This window comes from Oncorhynchus nerka, linkage group LG9b, assembly GCF_034236695.1.
Source record: "Oncorhynchus nerka isolate Pitt River linkage group LG9b, Oner_Uvic_2.0, whole genome shotgun sequence".
NCBI lineage: Eukaryota > Metazoa > Chordata > Actinopteri > Salmoniformes > Salmonidae > Oncorhynchus > Oncorhynchus nerka.
The window spans coordinates 1,668,271-1,687,378 of NC_088424.1; the positions used below are offsets into that span (position 1 = coordinate 1,668,271).

General features: G+C 44.6%; 1 protein-coding gene across 1 annotated transcript in view; it reads left to right on the forward strand.

Annotated features, from left to right (window-relative positions):
• tnk2b (tyrosine kinase, non-receptor, 2b) overlaps positions 1-19,108 on the forward strand; it is a 65,655-nt gene that overhangs the window by 16,780 nt on the left and 29,767 nt on the right. Inside the window, 1 exon segment of the mRNA XM_029642060.2 lies at positions 8,659-8,729. Coding sequence (XP_029497920.2) covers positions 8,659-8,729 — 71 coding nt within the window.

Genomic DNA, 19,108 nt, shown 5'->3' on the forward strand with positions numbered 1-19,108 from the left:
TGGCTGGAGTCTTTTCACCGTTTTTAGGGACTTCCTTTGACACCGCCTGGTATAGAGCTCCTGGATGGCAGGGAGCTCGACCGCAGTGATGTACTGGGCCGTACGCACTACCCTCTGTAGTTCCTTGCAGTCGGATGCCAAGCAGTTGCCAAGCAGCGGTGTTGCAGCCAGTCAAGATGCTGTCAATGGTGCAGCTGTAGAACTGTTTGAGGATCTGAAGATCCATGCCGAATATTTTCAGGCTCCTGAGGGGGAAGAGGTGTTGTCGTGCCCACTTCACTCTGTTGTTGGTATGTGTAGACCAATATTAATTCCTTAGAGATTTGGACACCAAGGAACTTGAAGCTCTCGACCTGCTCCACTACAGCCCAGTCAATGTGGATGGGGGTGTGCTCTGTTTCCTGTTCCTTGCTAACGTTGAGGTTGTTATCCAGGCAACACAGTGCCAGGTCTCTGACCTCCCTATAGACTGTCTCATCATGGTCGGTAATCAGGCCTACCACTGTTGTTGTTTACAAACTTAATGATGGTGTTTGAGTCGTGCAGTTGTGGGTGAACAGGGAGTAGAGGGGACTAATGCACCCCTGACCCGCCCCCCGTGTTGAGGGTCAGCGTGGCGGTTGTGTTTTTGCCTACCCTCACCACCGGTGGTGACCTGCCGGGAAGTCCAGAACCCAGTTGCAGAGGGAGGTGTTTAATTTTAGGGTCCTTAGCTTAGAAATGAGCTTGGAGTGCACTATGTTGTTGAACGCTGAGCTGTAGTCAATTAACAGCCTTCTTTCATAGGTGTTATTTTTGTCCAGGTGGGAAAGGGCAGTGTGGAGTGCAATAGAGATTGCGTCATCTATGGATCTGTTGGGGCGGTATGCAAATTAGAGTGGGTCCATGGTATCTGGGATGATGTTGTGAGCCATGACCAACCGTTTCAAAGCATTTCATGGCTGCAGATGTGATTGCTACAGATAGTCATTTAGACCGATTATCTTGGTATTCTTGGGCACAGAGACTATGGTGGTCTGCTTGAAACGTAGGTATTAGAGACTGGGTAAGGGAGAAGTTGAAAATGTCAGTGAGGACAGTTGCCAGCTGGTCAGCGCATGCTCTGAGTATGCGTGCTGGTAATCTGCCCGTCCTAGTGAATGTTAACCTGTTTAAAGGTGTTAACCTCTCTACACACCGCTACATAAATAGTCATATTAAACATGAATGAAAATACAAGTGTCTCACATGTTTCCAAAGCCTAGAATCTTGCTAATCCAACTGTGTTGTCAGATTTTTAAAAAAGGATTTACTGCGAAAGAATACGACGCGATTATCTGAGGACAGAGCCCCATACCAAAATACTATTTCAACCAGCACAGGCGTAACATAATCACAAATTGCAATAAAATAAATAGTTTACCTTTGACGATCTTCCTCTGTTTGCAATTCCAATGCTCATTGTTACACAATGAATGATCTTTTGTTTGATACATTTTTTATAGCCTCACATGAAACATTTTGTGAACCGCCTGTGCCATGAATTCCGTCTCCATTAAATTTTCGACGACACATTCGATGTAAATACACACACTAAACGTGACTTTTCCAGTCATGTTTGGTTTCATTGCAATCAACTGGTTGTTTGTAACACAACCAAACGTGATGGGTCATTTCGCGGGACGTATTGACTGGAAGAAACCGATTTGAAGACGACAAGTAATGACATTGTGCTCCAATGATATGACCGCAGTTTCGTTGATTTGACTGTATTTTAACCCAATGACCACTGATTGTCTTGAAATCTAGCTAGGTCAATAGCCAATGAGCTGAGGTAAACGGCAATATGTAATGGTTATGTGTTGGAAGACCAACCCATGTAGTAAACTCCGGCGTAAAGAGGGTCATTCGCCATTGAAGATTCATTTCTGGAAGGAGCATGTTACGCACAGCACTATGTTGGAAAAGCGCATCTTCAGCTGTTTATATATCAATCAGTATGGCGACTAAGTCAGGGAAAGCTAAATCTAAGTCTAGATATACAGATGTACACACAATTTTAGAAGAAATTGATCGGGAAAGTGAGACAGATTGTTGGAGGACGATTAATTTAGCTAGCATAGCTTTGATTCCCAAATGGTGGAATATTTTTTGAACGGAGAGGACATCGTTTTGGACTGGTAAGTTCTTCTCATGCTAATGCCGTTGTTTGAAATTAATAATCTAAAATATTATTTGTGATTTTTTAAATGTTTAGTAGCAATATATAAAAGTGTAATCAAATGTGTAAAGTACACGTTGGCTATACATTGTGGGTGGGGGTATGTTTGTATGTATGTGTATGACTCATAGCCTATATTTGTGTGTGTGTATATATATATATACATATCGTGGATTAGAGGGAGCATGGCCGAGATGCGTGTGTCTGCCGCTCCACCCCACCCCACCCCTACATGAAATAGCCTATTTGAGGCTGTTGAGAGGAGGGCAGGCCCACAACAATGGCCAAAGTGAAATGGAGACAGTAAATACAGCTGGTCTGTTGTAAAATAATAAAGACAGTAGATGTAGCTGGTCTGTCATAATATAATAGAGACAGATCTAGCAGGTCTATAATAATATATTCAACCTTATGTTCCAAAAAAGTATTTAGTCAGCCACCAATTGTGCAAGTTCTCCCATTTAAAAAGATGAGAGGCCTGTAATTTTCATCATAGGTACACTTCAACTATGACAGACAAAGTGAGAAAAAAAATCCAGAAAATCACATTGTAGGATTTTTTTTTTTTTTTTTTTGCAAATTATGGTGGAAAATAAGTATTTGGTCAATAACAAAAGTTTATCTCAATACTTTGTTATATAACCTTTGTTGGCAATGACAGAGGTCAAACGTTTTCTGTAAGTCTCCACAAGGTCTTCACACACTGTTGCTGGTATTTTGGCCCATTCCTCCATGCAGATCTCCTCTAGAGCAGTGATGTTTTGGGGCTGTTGCTGGGCAACATGGACTTTCAACTCCCTCCAAAGATTTTCTATGGGGTTGAGATCTGGAGACTGGCTAGGCCAGTCGAAGCCACTCCTTCGTTGCCCGGGCGGTGTGTTTGGGATCATTGTCATGCTGAAAGACCCAGCCACGTTTCATCTTCAATGCCCTTGCTGATGGAAGGAGGTTTTCACTCAAAATCTCACGATACATGGCCCCATTCATTCTTTCCTTTACACGGATCAGTCGTCCTGGTCCCTTTGCAGAAAAACAGCCCCAAAGCATGATGTTTCCACCCCCATGCTTCACAGTAGGTATGGTGTTCTTTGGATGCAACTCAGCATTCTTTGTCCTCCAAACACGACGAGTTGAGTTTTTACCAAAAAGTTATATTTTGGTTTCATCTGACCATATGACATTCTCCCAATCTTCTTCTGGATCATCCAAATGCTCTCTAGCAAACTTCAGACGGGCCTGGACATATACTGGCTTAAGCAGGGGGACACGTCTGGCAATGCAGGATTTGAGTCCCTGGCGGCGTAGTGTGTTACTGATGGTAGGCTTTGTTACTTTGGTCCCAGCTCTCTGCAGGTCATTCACTACGTCCCCCCGTGTGGGATTTTTGCTCACCGTTCTTGAGATCATTTTGACCTCACGGGGTGAGATCTTGCGTGGAGCCCTAGATCGAGGGAGATTATCAGTGGTCTTGTATGTCTTCCATTTCCTAATAATTGCTCCCACAGTTGACTTCTTCAAACCAATCTGCTTACCTATTGCAGATTCAGTCTTCCCAGCCTGGTGCAGGTCTACAATTTTGTTTCTGGTGTCCTTTGACAGTTCTTTGGTCTTGGCCATAGTGGAGTTTGGAGTGTGACTGTTTGAGGTTGTGGACAGGTGTGTTTTATACTGATAACAAGTTCAAACAGGTGCCATTAATACAGGTAACGAGTGGAGGACAGTGGAGCCTCTTTAAAAAAAAAGGTTACAGGTCTGTGAGAGCCAGAAATCTTGTTTGTTTGTATGTGACCAAATACTTATTTTCCTCCATAATTTGCAAATAAATTCATTAAAAATTCTACAATGTGATTTTCTGGATTTTTTTTCTCATTTTGTCTGTCATAGTTGAAGTGTACCTATGATGAAAATTACAGGCCTCATCTTTTTAAGTGGGAGAACTTGCACAATTGGTGTCTGACTAAATACTTTTTTGCCCCACTGTATATCTGTTTATTATACCTGTTGATACGGGGCTCATATGTGAAACTATTCTAACTGAACATTTTCTTTCACAGTGACACTGACTCCGAATGGGAGCCCCAGTGCCAAGGTGTCCATCCCCACTGAAGCTGATTCATCCAGCCGGACACCTGTTGTCTCAGCGCTACTGGGGCATGGACCGCAAAAAATGTCCCCATTCCAACTGCAATAAAGGACTACATCAAGAGTATGGGAGGTGTGGACCTGTCAGATGTGCTGATAGGCTATTACAATGTTCTCCATAAGACGATGAAATGGTACAAGACCTTCTATAATTTCATTGACATTGCTGTGGTGAATGCATTCATCCTACACAAGGAAATGACTAAGAGCTGTGGAAAGCCCCCCATCTCACAGCTAGCCTTCAGAGAGCTGCTCATCAAGGAGCTACTGCACCACGTTCAGCTGCCCAAATGTATTTCTGCAGGCATGGATGTCTCTCAGGGCCAAAAGGGCACAGCATGGAGGCGTCGCTGTGTCCTTTGCAAAATGAAGTCCCCCATCACCTGCACCACATGCTTGGTGACCCTCTGCTTTACAGCAGAAAGAGACTGCTATGGCACCTGGCATCAGCAGCACAATATTGTGTAGTGGACTGAGGTTCTTCCAAATATTGAAAGTTTTATTTTGTAAATGTATATATATATTTTTTCATGTTTTTTCTCCATTATTTGGGGGGGTGTGTTAGAATACCATTTTGTTATTTTGTACATAGTTATTCCATTCAAAATGTATAACTTCACCAATTTGGCCACTTGGGTACATTTGGGCTACTTGTGTGGTACACCTGGGTGACTTCGTGATAAATGTAATGTAGCACACTCATTTTGGAAGTTATCATTCTGAAACTTTGCACATGTACTGTTGCCCTCTTATGTTTTTCACTGAAGTTGTCCCCATCATCCTATCTGAATGTTTGTTTTGTCTTGTTCATTTGAAAGATGATGATACAACAATAAAAATGAAACTACTTATGTTTTTTTCATTGTATTATCTAAACCAGATCTATTGTGTTATTCAATTCACATTTACACAAACTTCAGAGTGTTTTCTTTCAAATGAAACCAAGAATATGCATATCCTTGGTTCTGGGCCTGAGCTACAGGCAGTTAGATTTGGGTGTGTCTTCAGGCGGAAATTGAAAAAAGTAGGGGGGTAGGTGTAAGAGGTTAATAGGGAAGTGCTTCCCCTGTGGGAATCGAATTTGCGGAAATTTCAAGTGCACCACGCATAGTTTATGATAAAAATCAAAATTTCATAAAAATTGACATGCAATATACCAAATTAAAGCTACACTCGTTGTGAATCTATCCACCAAGTCAGATTTGTAAAATGCTTTTCGGGGAAAGCATGAGACGCTATTATCTGTACCATGCAGCCTCACATACTGCAACGTCACAAAACGACAGATTTTTCGTTAGTGCTCGCAAACAAAAAGGCTGAAATAAAATATAAAACATTCCTTACCTTTGACGAGCTTCATTCTTGGCACTCCTAGATGTCCCATAAACATCATTTAGGGTCTTTTTTCGATTAAAGCCGTCCATATATAGCCTAGATATCGAGCTAGGAATACCTTGGAATTAGAGGAAAAAATTAGCATTTCATAACGTAACGTCATTTTTTAAAATGCCAAAAGTCGACGATAAACTTTCACAAAACACTTCGAAATACTTTTGTAATGCAACTTTAGGTATTAGTACACGTTACTAAGCGATAAAATACCTCAGAAGGCGGTGTGAAAGCTTGTCCGTGGAGAAAAAGATGTTTGGAAATGGTCGTCCCAAAATCTGGCCGGTGCCAGTAGGAAAGTAGTTCCCTTGTTTCGGTTACACCAAGAATATATTGCGCAATAAATGACGTGACTTTAGACAAGCTGGGGACGCCGTAGCCAATGAAAACTCGTCTCTATGTAATTCTGTTCTCTTTAAACAATTGCCTGCCGGCGCGGAAGAATATGTTTTTACATTTTCAGTGAACAGATTTTCATGCACTATTCGACGGAAACGCACGTTCTGTAAATGGCACAGGCGTGATTTAAACAGTTTTGGAAACGTCTGAGTGTTTCCTATCCACACACACTAACCATATGAATGTACTATATTCCTGGCATGAATAGCAGGGCGCTGAAATGTTGCGCAATTTTTTTTTTAAACTCGCAAGATCCATCGACTACAAAGAGAGCGATCACACAATCGTCTGGAACAGCTGGTGCTCTCATGCATGGTTCAGTGTTGCTAGCCTCAAAATGAGCATAGAAGGCATTTTGCTCGTCTGGTAGGCTCGCATCACTGATGTCCAACGAGTGTCAGAGCCTGTGTAGGAAGATTCGATCTTGGTCCTGTATTGACACTGTCTGGTTTGATGGTTCGTCTGAGTGCGTTGAAGCACCTTTGGCAGTGATTACAGCATTGAGTTTTCTAGGATATGACATTACACTTTTGGCACACCTGTATTTGGGGAGATTCTCCCATTCTTCTTTGCAGATCCTCTCAAGCTCTGTCAGGTTGGATGGGGAGCGTTGCTGCACAGCTATTTTCAGGTCTCTCCAGAGATGTTCGATCGGGTTCAAGTCCGGGCTCTGGCTGGGCCACTCAAGGGCATTCAGAGACTTGTCCCGAAGCCAATCCTGCTTTGTCTTGGCTGTGTGCTTAGTGCGTTCTCCTGTTGGAAGGTGAACCTTCACCCCAATCTGAGGTCGTGAGCGCTCTAGAGCAGGTTTTCACAAGGGATCTCTCTCTACTTTGCTCCGTTCATCTTTCCCTCAATCCTAACTAGTTTCCCAGTCCCTGCCGCTGAAAAACATTCTCACCGCATGATGCTGCCACCACCGCGCATCCTCGTAGGGATGGTGTCAGGTTTCCTCCAGACGTGACGCTTGGCTTTCAGGCTAAAGAGTTCAATCTTGGTTTCATCAGACCAGAGAATCTTATTTCTCATGGTCTGGGAGTCTTTAGGTGCCTTTGGGCAAACTCCAAGCAGGCATTCATGTGCCTTTTACTGAGGATTGGCTTCCGTCTGGCCACTGCCATAAAGGCCTGATTGGTGGAATGCAGCAGAGATGCTTGTCCTTCTGGAAGGTTCTCCCATCTCCACAGAGGAACTCTCGAGCTCTGTCAGTGACCATCAGGTTCTTGGTCACCTCCCTGACCTAGGACCTTCTCCCCCAATTGCTCAGTTTGGCTGGGCGGCCAGCTCTAGGAAGAGTCTTGGGGGTTCCAACTAACTGTATTCTGTTAGGCTAGATTCCACTCTTTTGTCGTGGAGTTACGCAAACTTGGAAGTGAAACAGAATATCAATAGAGCAGATATTTTCTTTCCATCACAAATGCCCTTAATATCTTTTCACAATTCACATTTAACCGGTAATTACACCCTTAAAATGTAATTTCCCCTAACACGGGCGTGCGTCCTTAAGCACATTAGTGGGAGAGCAAAAAAAGTTGTCTTCCTCTCCATTTGTCACTCTCTAAGCCCCCCTCTCAATGCCTCTCTACTCACTCGGATTTCCATTGTCCTCCTTTTTCTCTCTTTTTTTCTGGTTTCACTCCTTTCATTTACATTGTCTGTAGCTGAGCTCAGAGTTGCAACCTGTGAGTTGATTCTTTAAAAAAAAGTTGTAAATCATGCATATACAGTGCCTTGCGAAATATTCAGCCCCCTTGAACTTTGCGACCTTTTGCCACATTTAAGGCTTCAAACATAAAGATATAAAACTGTATTTTTTTGTGAAGAATCAACAACAAGTGGGACACAATCATGAAGTGGAACGACATTTATTGGATATTTCAAACTTTTTTAACAAATCAAAAACTGAAAAATTGGACGTGCAAAATTATGCTCCCTCAAAACTTGAGACATCTGTGGCATTGTGTTGTGACAAAACTGCACATTTTAGAGTTGCCTTTTATTGGCCCTAGCACATATTGCACCTGGGTAATGATCATGCTGTTTAATCAGCTTCTTGATATGGCACACCTGTCAGGTGGATAGATTATCTTGGCAAAGGATAAATGCTCACTAACAGGGATGTAAACAAATTTGTAGACACAATATGAGAGAAATTAGCTTTTTCTAGGATCTTTTACTTTAACATTTCTGGGATCTTTTATTTCAGCTCATGAAACATGGGACCAACACTTGACCTTGGCATTTATATTTTTGTTCAGCATAGAATAGGATATTCACATATGAACAGGTACAGAGAGTTTAGCATTAGCATAACACTGATTGTTATGTAAGCAACTCAATGTTTGGTTTAGAACACTCTGCTTCCCATACATTTATGAATGATGATGAATTGAATATGACTATCACTATCACATGCCATAGTGATATCACTGTAGTTTGGGAGAAGTAGTTTCTGATTCTTGGTCTACATAGTCAGTGACATTATCCTTCTCGCCTCCTCCCTCTCTCTGTCGTGGGTGTCGCTACAGGGCAGAGACGGCTGTGGGAGGCGGTCAAGAGGAGGAAAGCCATGTGCAAGCGGAAGTCCTGGATGAGCAAGGTACAGTACACAAACGCATACATGCAGATACCCTACATACAAATATAATACATACAGTACACTCACTCTACAGTACAAACTATCTGTCTCGCACATGCACAATGACCCTAACATATTAACATGTGATCGTGTGTATATGTTCGTTTGCTCATACTGTGTCTTGATCCATCCTCTCGCACATTGTCAATATCTGTTCCTTGTGGACAATAGGACGTGTTATCTTTGGTCTGAATTAACTGTTCCCATAGCTTGGTTTTACATACGGAGTTCAATTGAGCTGAGCAGTTGTGTATACAATGGAGTTGTATGGGGAGGTTAGATGTCTGATTCATTTGTGTGAGCGCGCACATGTACAGGTAACTGCCAAAATAAAGGAAACACCAACAAAGTGTCTTTAAAGTGTCACACTGATCCTCAACATGGGGGAGCCCTTAGTCCCCTCCTGTACTCCCTGTTCACCCACGAATGCGTGGCCAAGCACGACGCCAACACCACCATTAAGTTTTCTGACGACACGACAATGGTAGGCCTGATCACCGACAACGATTAGACAGCCTATACGGAGGAGGTCGGAGACCTGGCAGTGTTCAAATCCCATTCATTTATATAGCCCTTCTTATATCAGCTGATATCTCAAAGTGCTGTACAGAAACCCAGCCTAAAACCCCAAACAGCAAGCAATATAGGTGTAGAAGCACGGTGGCTAGGAAAAACTCCCTAGAAAGGCCAAAACCTAGGAAGAAACCTAGAGAGGAACCAGGCTATGAGGGGTGGCCAGTCCTCTTCTTTCTGTACCAGGTGGAGATTATAACAGAACATGGCCAAGATGTTCAAATGTTCATAAATGTCAAATAATAACAACCACAGTAGTTGTCGAGGGTGCAGCAAGTCAGCACCTCAGGAGTAAATGTCAGTTGGCTTTTCATAGCCGATCATTAAGAGTATCTCTACCGCTCCTGCTGTCTCTAGAGAGTTGAAAACAGCAGGTCTGGGACAGGTAGCACATCTGGTGAAGAGGTCAGGTTTCCATAGCCGCAGGCAACACAGTTGAAACTGGAGCAGCAGCACGGCCAGGTGGACTGGGGACAGCAAGGAGTCATCATGCCAGGTAGTCTGAGGCATGGTCCTAGGGCTCAGCTCCTCCGAGAGAGAGAAAGAAAGAGAGAATTAGAGAGAGCATACTTAAATTCACACAGGACACCGGATAAGACAGGAGAAGTTCTCCAGATATAACTGACTGACCCTAGCTCCCCGACACATAAACTACTGCAGCATAAATACTGGAGGCTGAGATGGGAAGGGTCAGGAGACACTGTGGCCCCATCTGATGATACCCCCGGACAGGGCCAAACAGGTAGGATATAACCCCACCCACTTTACCAAAGCACAGCCCCCACACCACTAGAGGGATATCTTCAACCACCAACTTACCATCCTGAGACAAGGCTGAGTATAGCCCACAAAGATCTTCGCCACGGCACAACCCAAGGGGGGGGGGCAACCCAGACAGGAAGATCACGTCAGTGACTCAACCCACTCAAGTGATGTAAGCCAGTGACTCAGCCCCTGTAAAAGGGGCTGAGTCACTGTGGAGAGAGGGGAACCGGCCAGGCAGAGACAGCAAGGGCGGTTCGTTGCTCCAGAGCCTTTCCGTTCACCTTCACACTCCTGGGCCAGACCCACTGAAGAGATGAGTCTTCAGTAAACACTTAAAGGTTGAGACCGAGTCTGCGTCTCTCACATGGGTAGGCAGACCATTCCATAAAAAGTTAGCTCTATAGGAGAAAGCCCTGCCCTGTTTTTTTAGAAATTCTAGGGACAATTAGGAGGCCTGCGTCTTGTGACCGTAGCGTACGTGTAGGTATTTACGGCAGGACCAAATCGGAAAGATGGGTAGGAGCAAGCCCATGTAATGTTTTGTAGGTTAGCAGTAAAACCTTGAAATCAGCCCTTGCCTTAACAGTAAGCCAGTGTAGGGAGGCTAGCACTGGAGTAAAGGATCACAGTTTTTGGTTCTAGTCAGGATTTTAGCAGCCGTAGTTAGCACTAACTGAAGTTTATTTAGTGCTTTATCCGGGTAGCCGGAAAGTAGATCATTGCAGTAGTCTAACCTAGAAGTAACAAAAGGATGGATTAATTTTTCTGCATCATTTTTGGACAGAAAGTTTCTGATTTTTGCAATGTTACGTAGATGGAAAATAGCTGTCCTTGAAACAGTCTTGATATGTTTGTCAAAAGAGAGATCAGGGTCCAGAGTAACGCCAAGGTCCTTCAGTTTTATTTGAGACGACTGTACAACCGTCAAGATTAATTGTCAGATTCAACAGACGATCTCTTTGTTTCTTGGGACCTAGAACAAGCATCTCTGTTTTGTCCGAGTTTAAAAGTAAAAAGTTTGCTGCCATCCACTTCCTTATGTCTGAAACACAGGCTTCTAGTGAGGGCAATTTTGGGGCTTCACCATGTTTCATTGAAATGGACAGCCTTGTGTCATCCGCATAGCAATGAAAGTTAACATTATGTTTTCGAATGACATCCCCAAGAGGGAAAAATATATAGTGAAAACAATAGTGTTCCTAAAACAGAACCTTGAGGAACACCCACATTTACAGTTGGTTTGTCAGAGGACAAACCATTCACAGAGACAAACTGATATCTTTCTGACAGATAAGATCTAAACCAGGCCAGAACTTGTCCGTGTAGACCAATTTGGGTTTCCAATCTCTCCAAAAGAATGTGGTGATCGATGGTATCAAAAGCAGCACAAAGGTCTAGGAGCACGAGGACAGATGCAGAGCCTCGGTCTGACACCATTAAAAGGTCATTTACCACATTCACAAGTGCAGTCTCAGTGCTATGATGGGGTCTAAAACCAGACGGAAGCATTTCATATACATTGTTTGTCTTCAGGAAGGAAGTGAGTTGCTGTGCAACAGCTTTTTCTAAAATCTTTGAGAGGAATGGAAGATTAAATATAAGCTTGTTATAGTTTCTGGGTCAAGGTTTGGCTTTTTCAAGAGAGGCTTTATTACTGCCAATTTTAGTGAGTTTGGTACACATCTGGTGGATAGAGAGCCGTTTATTATGTTCAAGTGTTTTAGTACTATATCTCTTGACAATGATGAAAATAATCATGACCTCTAAACCAAGCACAGGAAGCAGCTATTTCAGTAGTTTAGTTGGAATAGGGTCCAGTATGCAGCTTGAAGGTTTAGAGGTCATGATTATTTTCATCATTGTGTCAAGAAAATATAGTACTAAAACACTTGAGCTTCTCTCTTGATCCTAGGTCCTGGCAGAGTTGTGCAGACTCAGGACAACTGAGCTTTGGAGGAATACGCAGATTTAAAGAAGAGACCGTAATTTGCTTTCTAATAATCATGATCTTTTCCTCAAAGAATTTAATGAATTTATTACTGCTGAAGTGAACTCCATCCTCTCTTGTGGAATGCTGCTTTTCAGTTAGCTTTGCGACAGTATCAAAAATGCATTTCGGATTGTTCTCATTTTCCTCAATTGGAAAAATAGGATGATCGAGCAGCAATGAGGGCTCTTCGATACTGCACGGTACTGTCTTTCCAAGCTAGTTGGAAGACTTCCAGTTTGGTGTGGCGCCATTTCCGTTGCAATTTTCTGGAAGCTTGCTTCAGAGCTCGGGTATTTTCTATATACCAGGGAGCTAGTTCATTATGACAAATGTTTTTGGTTTTTAGGGGTGCAACTGCATCTAGGGTATTGCGCAAGGTTAAATTGATTTCCCCAGTTAGGTGGTTAACTGATTTTTGTTCTCTGACGTCCTTGGGTAGGCAGAGGGAGTCTGGAAGGGCATCAAGGAATCTTTGGGTTGTCTGAGAATTTATAGCACAACTTTTGATGCTCCTTGGTTGGGGTCTGAGCAGATTATTTGTTGCGATTGCAAATGTAATAAAATGGTGGTCCGATAGTCCAGGATTATGAGGAAAAACATTAAGATCCACAACATTTATTCCATGGGACAAAACTAGGTCCAGAGTATGACTGTGACAGTGAGTAGGTCCAGAGACATGTTGGACCAAACCCAATGAGTCGATGATGACTCCAAAAGCCTTTGGAGTGGGTCTGTGGACTTTTCCATGTGAATATTAAAATTACCAAATATTAGAAAATGATCTGCTATGACTAGAAGGTCCGATAGGAATTCAGGGAACTCAGTGAGGAATGCTGTATATGGCCCAGGAGGCCTGTAACAGTAGCTATAAAAAGTGATTGAGTAGGCAGCATACGTTTCATTACTAGAAGCTCAAAAGACGAAAACGTCTTGAAATTCGCTATCGTAAAAATCCGCCTTTGCGGGATGCACGCGGGGTATGGTCACTAGTGTAACCAGGAGGTGAGGCCTCATTTAACACAATAAATTCATCAGGCTTAAGCCATGTTTCAGTCAGGCCAATCACATCAAGATTATGATCAGTGATTAGTTCATTGACTTTAGCTGCCTTTGAAGTGAGGGATCTAACATTAAGTAGCCCTATTTTGAGATGTGAGGTATCACAATCTCTTTCAATAATGGCAGGAATGGAGGAGGTCTTTATCCTAGTGAGATTTCTAAGGCGAACACCGCCATGTTTAGTTTTGCCTATCCTAGGTCGAGGCACAGACACGGTCTCAATGGGGATAGCTGAGCTGACTACACTGACTGTGCTAGTGGCAGGCTGGCTAACAGCCTGCTGCCTGGCCTGCACCCTATTTCATTGTGGAGCTAGAGGAGTTAGAGCCCTGTCTATGTTGGTAGATAAGATGAGAGCACCCCACCAGGGTTGCCAGGACAACAACTAAATGTGAGCAAGACAAAGTAGCTGATTGTGTACTACAGGAAAAGGAGGGCCGGATATGCCCGCATTCACATCGACGGGGCTATAGTGGAGCGGGTCGAGAGTTTCAAGTTCCTTGGTGTCCACATCACCAACAAACTATCATGGTCCAAACACACCAAGACACTAGTGATGAAGGCTTGACAATGCCATTTCCCCCTCAGGAGACTAAAAGGATTTGGCATGGGATCCTCAAAAAGTTATACAACTGCTCCATCCAGAGCATCCTGACCGGTTGCATCACCACCTGGTATGGTAGCTGCTCGACATCCGACCGTAAGGTGTTACAGAGGGTAGTACATACGGCCCAATACATCACTGGGGCCAAGCTTCCTGCCATCCAGGACCTATATACCAGGCGGTGTCAGAGGATACCATGTTCGAGACACTTAAATATTTTAAAGGGCACACATACACAATCCATGTCTCAATTGTCTCAATGCTTAAACATCCTTATTTAACCTGTCTCCTCCCCTTCATCTACACTGATTGAAACAGATTTAAAAGTGACATCAATAAGGGATCATCGCTTTCACATGGATTCACCTGGTCATTCTATGTCTTGGAAAGAGCACGTGTTCTTAATGTGTTGTACACTCAGTGTACACAGAACGCATAGAGACAGACTCTAGTATGCTCACAAACTTACAGTGCACATATACTAATGCATGCACACATACAGCTTGGCTGACTCTATCGTTGTCAATTGAGTTTGCATATGACCCCTGAGTCGGCTATAACTCTGAACTGTACCCCAAACTGTCTGCTGAATAACCACACACACACACACACACACTTACTCACTGCCATGTCACTCTCTGATGTCTAGTAGTAGGGAGCTGCAGGCCTCTGGGATGCAGACTGCAGTGTTGGCCGCTCCAGCCAGAATGCAGTGTTGGCCGCTCCAGCCAGACTGCAGTGTTGGCCGCTCCAGCCAGACTGCAGTGTTGGCCGCTCCAGCCAGACTGCAGTGTTGGCCGCTCCAGCCAGACTGCAGTGTTGGCCGCTCCAGCCAGACTGCAGTGTTGGCCGCTCCAGCCAGACTGCAGTGTTGCTCCAGCCAGACTGCTCCAGCCAGACTGCAGTGTTGGCCGCTCCAGCCAGACTGCAGTGTTGGCCGCTCCAGCCAGACTGCAGTGTTGGCCGCTCCAGCCAGACTGCAGTGTTGGCCGCTCCAGCCAGAATGCAGTGTTGGCCGCTCCAGCCAGAATGCAGTGTTGGCCGCTCCAGCCAGACTGCAGTGTTGGCCAGCCTGCCAGCCAGACTGCAGTGTTGGCCGCTCCAGCCAGACTGCAGTGTGTCCAGCCAGACTGCAGTGTTGGCCGCTCCAGCCAGAATGCAGTGTTCCAGCCCGCTCCAGCCAGAATGCAGTGTTGGCCGCTCCAGCCAGAATGCAGTGTTGGCCGCTCCAGCCAGAATGCAGTGTTGGCCGCTCCAGCCAGAATGCAGTGTTGGCCGCTCCAGCCAGAATGCAGTGTTGGCCGCTCCAGCCAGAATGCAGTGTTGGCCGCTCCAGCCAGACTGCAGTGTTGGCCGCTCCAGCCAGAATGCAGTGTTGGCCGCTCCAGCCAGAATGCAGTGTTGGCCGCTCCAGCCAGACTGCAGTGTTGGCCGCTCCAGCCAGAATGCAGCCAGGCTGAGGAGATGATAGCTTTCTAAAATTACACGTGTTTGTTTCCGCTTCTGGCACCAACCACCCGTCCAAATAATCTGCCTCCTCAGCCACTGACTGTGTTTGTGTGTGTGTGTGGGGGGGAGCTCGGAGTGTTTGTTTGTGTGTACGGCTATCTGTGTGCGTGGTTAGTTTAGGGTTTGGATGGTTTGCTGGTCTTCCATCTTCACTATTTAAAAAACTGTCCCATCCCCTATTTAGAACACCAGACTCACCACCGAGACATACACGCACACACTGAAAAAGACTCATTGAAATACACACCACACCACAGACATGTGGAGCTGTAAAAATCCCCTCAGCCAGTAATATCCAATTCCAGCTTTAGACACGGAGGAAAGGGGCTTGATTTTTGTTCCTACTCACTGACACTGGGCCTCCCTGCTACCTAAGACTTCAGCCCCTGCCTCCACTTTAACCAAGTCCAAGGCTTTAATCTAATAGGGTGCTCTAACGAATGCTCTTCCGATCGGCAGTCTAATTCTTGCCTTGTTCAATCAATCAAATGTATTTATCATCAGCTGATGTCACAAAGTGCTGTACAGAAACCCAGCCTAAAACCCCAAACAGCAAGCAATGCAGGTGTAGAAGTACGGTGGCTAGGAAAAACTCCCTAGAAAGGCCAGAACCTAGAAAGAAACCTAGAGGAACCAGGCTTAATAATGTTGCCTGTTGCTTGCTCTTAAGCCAGTTTTCAAGTTTCCTTCTTCCTCTCATAAAGATAATGGAACATTGTGGAGTTATTGGGGAATATAGCATTTTGTGTGTGCATGTGTGTTTGTTAATTCTGTGTTAACTAATGTGTGTCTGAGTTTTGATTTCATCCATGTGTCTTGCGTGCACGCTCGTGTATTTGTGTTAATGCGTGTGTAGTAATTGTGTGTTGGTTCATGTTTGTGGCAGTATTGTTTGTGGATGTGTTTAACTATTCTCCACAAGAATAGTAAACAAACAAAATCAAAAATGTGACTAACTGGGGACATTTTATTTGTCAAATGCTATTTCTAGGTTTTTTTGTAGGGTTAACGTTTGAATTAGTGTTAGGGTTAGAATTACAATAAGGGTTAGGAGGGTCAGTTTTAGGGTTAGTGTTAGGGTTAAAGGTTAGGTTTTTGGGTTAAGGTTAGGGTAAGAGTACGGGTTAGGTTTAGTGTTAGGGGTTAGGGAATATAGGATTTTGAATGGGACTGAATTGGGTGTCCCCACAAGGTTAGTTGTACAAGTGTGTGTGTGTGGATATGCATACACCCCTGCCCACACCACCCCCCATATAACGATAACAGGCTAGGGATCACTCTGCACCCTCCCTGCTGTGGCACCCCTGGCCAAGTGAGCCGACCGCGGGGCGCTGGACATAATTGAGCCCTGGCACTCCTCAACACACACCTGCTACAGCACACACACATTGGCTGGCAGGGGGAAGAAGGGGAGGGAGTGAAGAGAGAAAAGAGAGTGAGGAGAATAACCCTTCACACAACTGGGGCTGGGGAGAGGGCTAGGGAGAGGAAGAAACGAGATAGACGGAGATGGGTGGGGGGATCGTGATACAGAGACAGAAATGGGGGAGACGGAAAGAGGGAAGGCAATATCAGGCCCACTTCCCCCTCTACACAGCACAAGCCCGTGTCTCCCCTTTACAAAGTGCCTCAGCAGATAGCATGTCTTTCAACTCTAACGTTCATTGAGCTATCTCAACAACTAGGTGATGCGGTCCTACCACCCTGCCTCCACACAGACAACCAATGTTACTCTCCTTCTTTGAATACTGTACAACTAAATCAAACCAAATCATATTTTATTGGTCACGTACACATGGTTAGCAGATGTTAATGCGAGTGTAGCGAAATGCTTGTTCTTCTAGTTCCGACCGTGCAGTAATATCTATCAAGTAATCTACCAATTTCACAACAACTACCTTATACACACAAGTGTAAAGGAATGAATAAGAATATGTACATATAAATATATGGATGAGCGATGGCCGAACGGCATAGGCAAGATGCAGTAGATGTTATAGAGTACAGTATATACATATGAGATGAGTAATGTAGGTTATCTAAACATTATATAAACGTGGCATTGTTTAAAGTGACTAGTGATACATTTATTACATCCAATTTTTTATTATTAAAGTGGCTAGAGATTTGAGTCAGTATGTTGGCAGCAGCCACTCAATGTTAGTGATGGCCTTGAGATATGAGTTTTTCAGTCTCTCAGTCCCAGTTTTGATGCACCTGTACTGACCTCCCCTTCTGGATGATAGCGGGGTGAACAGGCAGTGGCTCGAGTGGTTGTTGTCCTTGATGATCTTTTTGGCCTTCCTGTGACATCGGGTGGTGTAGGTGTCCTGGAGGGCAGGTAGTTTGCCCCCGGTGATGCGTTGTACAGACCTCACAACCCTCTGCAGAGCCTTGCGGTTGTGGGCGGAGCAGTTGCCGTACCAGGCGGTGATACAGCCCGACAGGATGCTCTCGATTGTGTATCTGTAAAAGTTTGTCAGGGTTTCGGGTTTCGGTGACTAGCCAAATTTCTTCATCCTCCTGAGGTTGAAGAGGCGCTGTTGCATCTTCTTTACCACGCTGTCTGTGTGGGTGGACCATTTCAGTTTGTTTGTGATGTGTACGCCAAGGAACTTAAAACTTTCCACCTTCTCCACTACTGTCACATCGATGTGGATAGGGGGCTGCTCCCTCTGCTGTTTCCTGAAGTCCACGATCATCTCCTTTGTTTTGTTGACGTTTAGTGTGAGGTTATTTTCCTGACACCACACTCCGAGGGCCCTCACCTCCTGCCTGTAGGCCGTCTAGTCGTTGTTGGTAATCAAGCCTACCACTGTCGTTTCGTCTGCAAACTTGATGATTGAGTTGGAGGCGTGCATGGCCACGCAGTCATGGGTGAACAGGGAGTACAGGAGAGGGCTGAGCATGGGTGTTTCCTGTTTTAGTTTCTGTCTATAGGCTGGGAGCAACAAAATGGAGTCGTGGTCATATTTGCCGAAGGAGGGCGAGGGAGGGCTTTGTATGCATCGTGGAAGTTAGAGTAACAATGATCCAGAATCTTTCCATCTCGGGTCGCGCTTTCGATATGCTGATAAAAATTTAGGGAGCCTTGTTTTCAGATTAGCCTTGTTAAAATCCCCAACTACAATAAATGCAGCCTCAGGATATGTGGTTTCCACTTTACTTAGAGTCCAATGAAGTTCTTTCAGGGCCGTCGAGGTGTCTGCTTGGGGGAGGATATACAAGACTGTGATTATAATCGAAGAGAATTCTCTTGGTAGATAATGAGGTCGGCATTTTGTTGTAAGGAATTCTAGTTCAGGTGAACAAAAAGACCTGAGTTCCTTTATGTTGTTATGATCACACCATGTCTCGTTAATCATAAGGCATACACCCGCCCTTCTTCTTACCAGAGAGATGTTTGTTTCAGTCAGCGCGATGCGTGAAGAAACCAGGTGGCTGTACAGACACTGACAACTTATCCTGAGCGAGCCATGTTTTCCTGAAACAGAGAATGTTACAATCTCTGATGTCTCTCTGGAAGGCAACCATTGCTCGGTTTTCGTCTACCTTGTTGTCAAGAGACTGGACATTGGCGAGTAGTATACCTGGGAGAGGTGGACGATGTGTCCGTCTACGGAGCCTGAGCAGAAGACCACTCCGTCTGCCCCTTCTACGGCGCCATTGTTTTGGGGTTGCCTTCTGGGATCTGATCCATTGTCCTGGGTGGTGGACCAAACAGAGGATCCTCTTCGGGAAAGTCGTATTCCTGGTTGTAATGTTGGTAAGTTGACTTATTTCCAATAGTTCCTCCCAGCTGTATGTAATAAGACTTAAGATTTCCTGGGGTAACAGTCT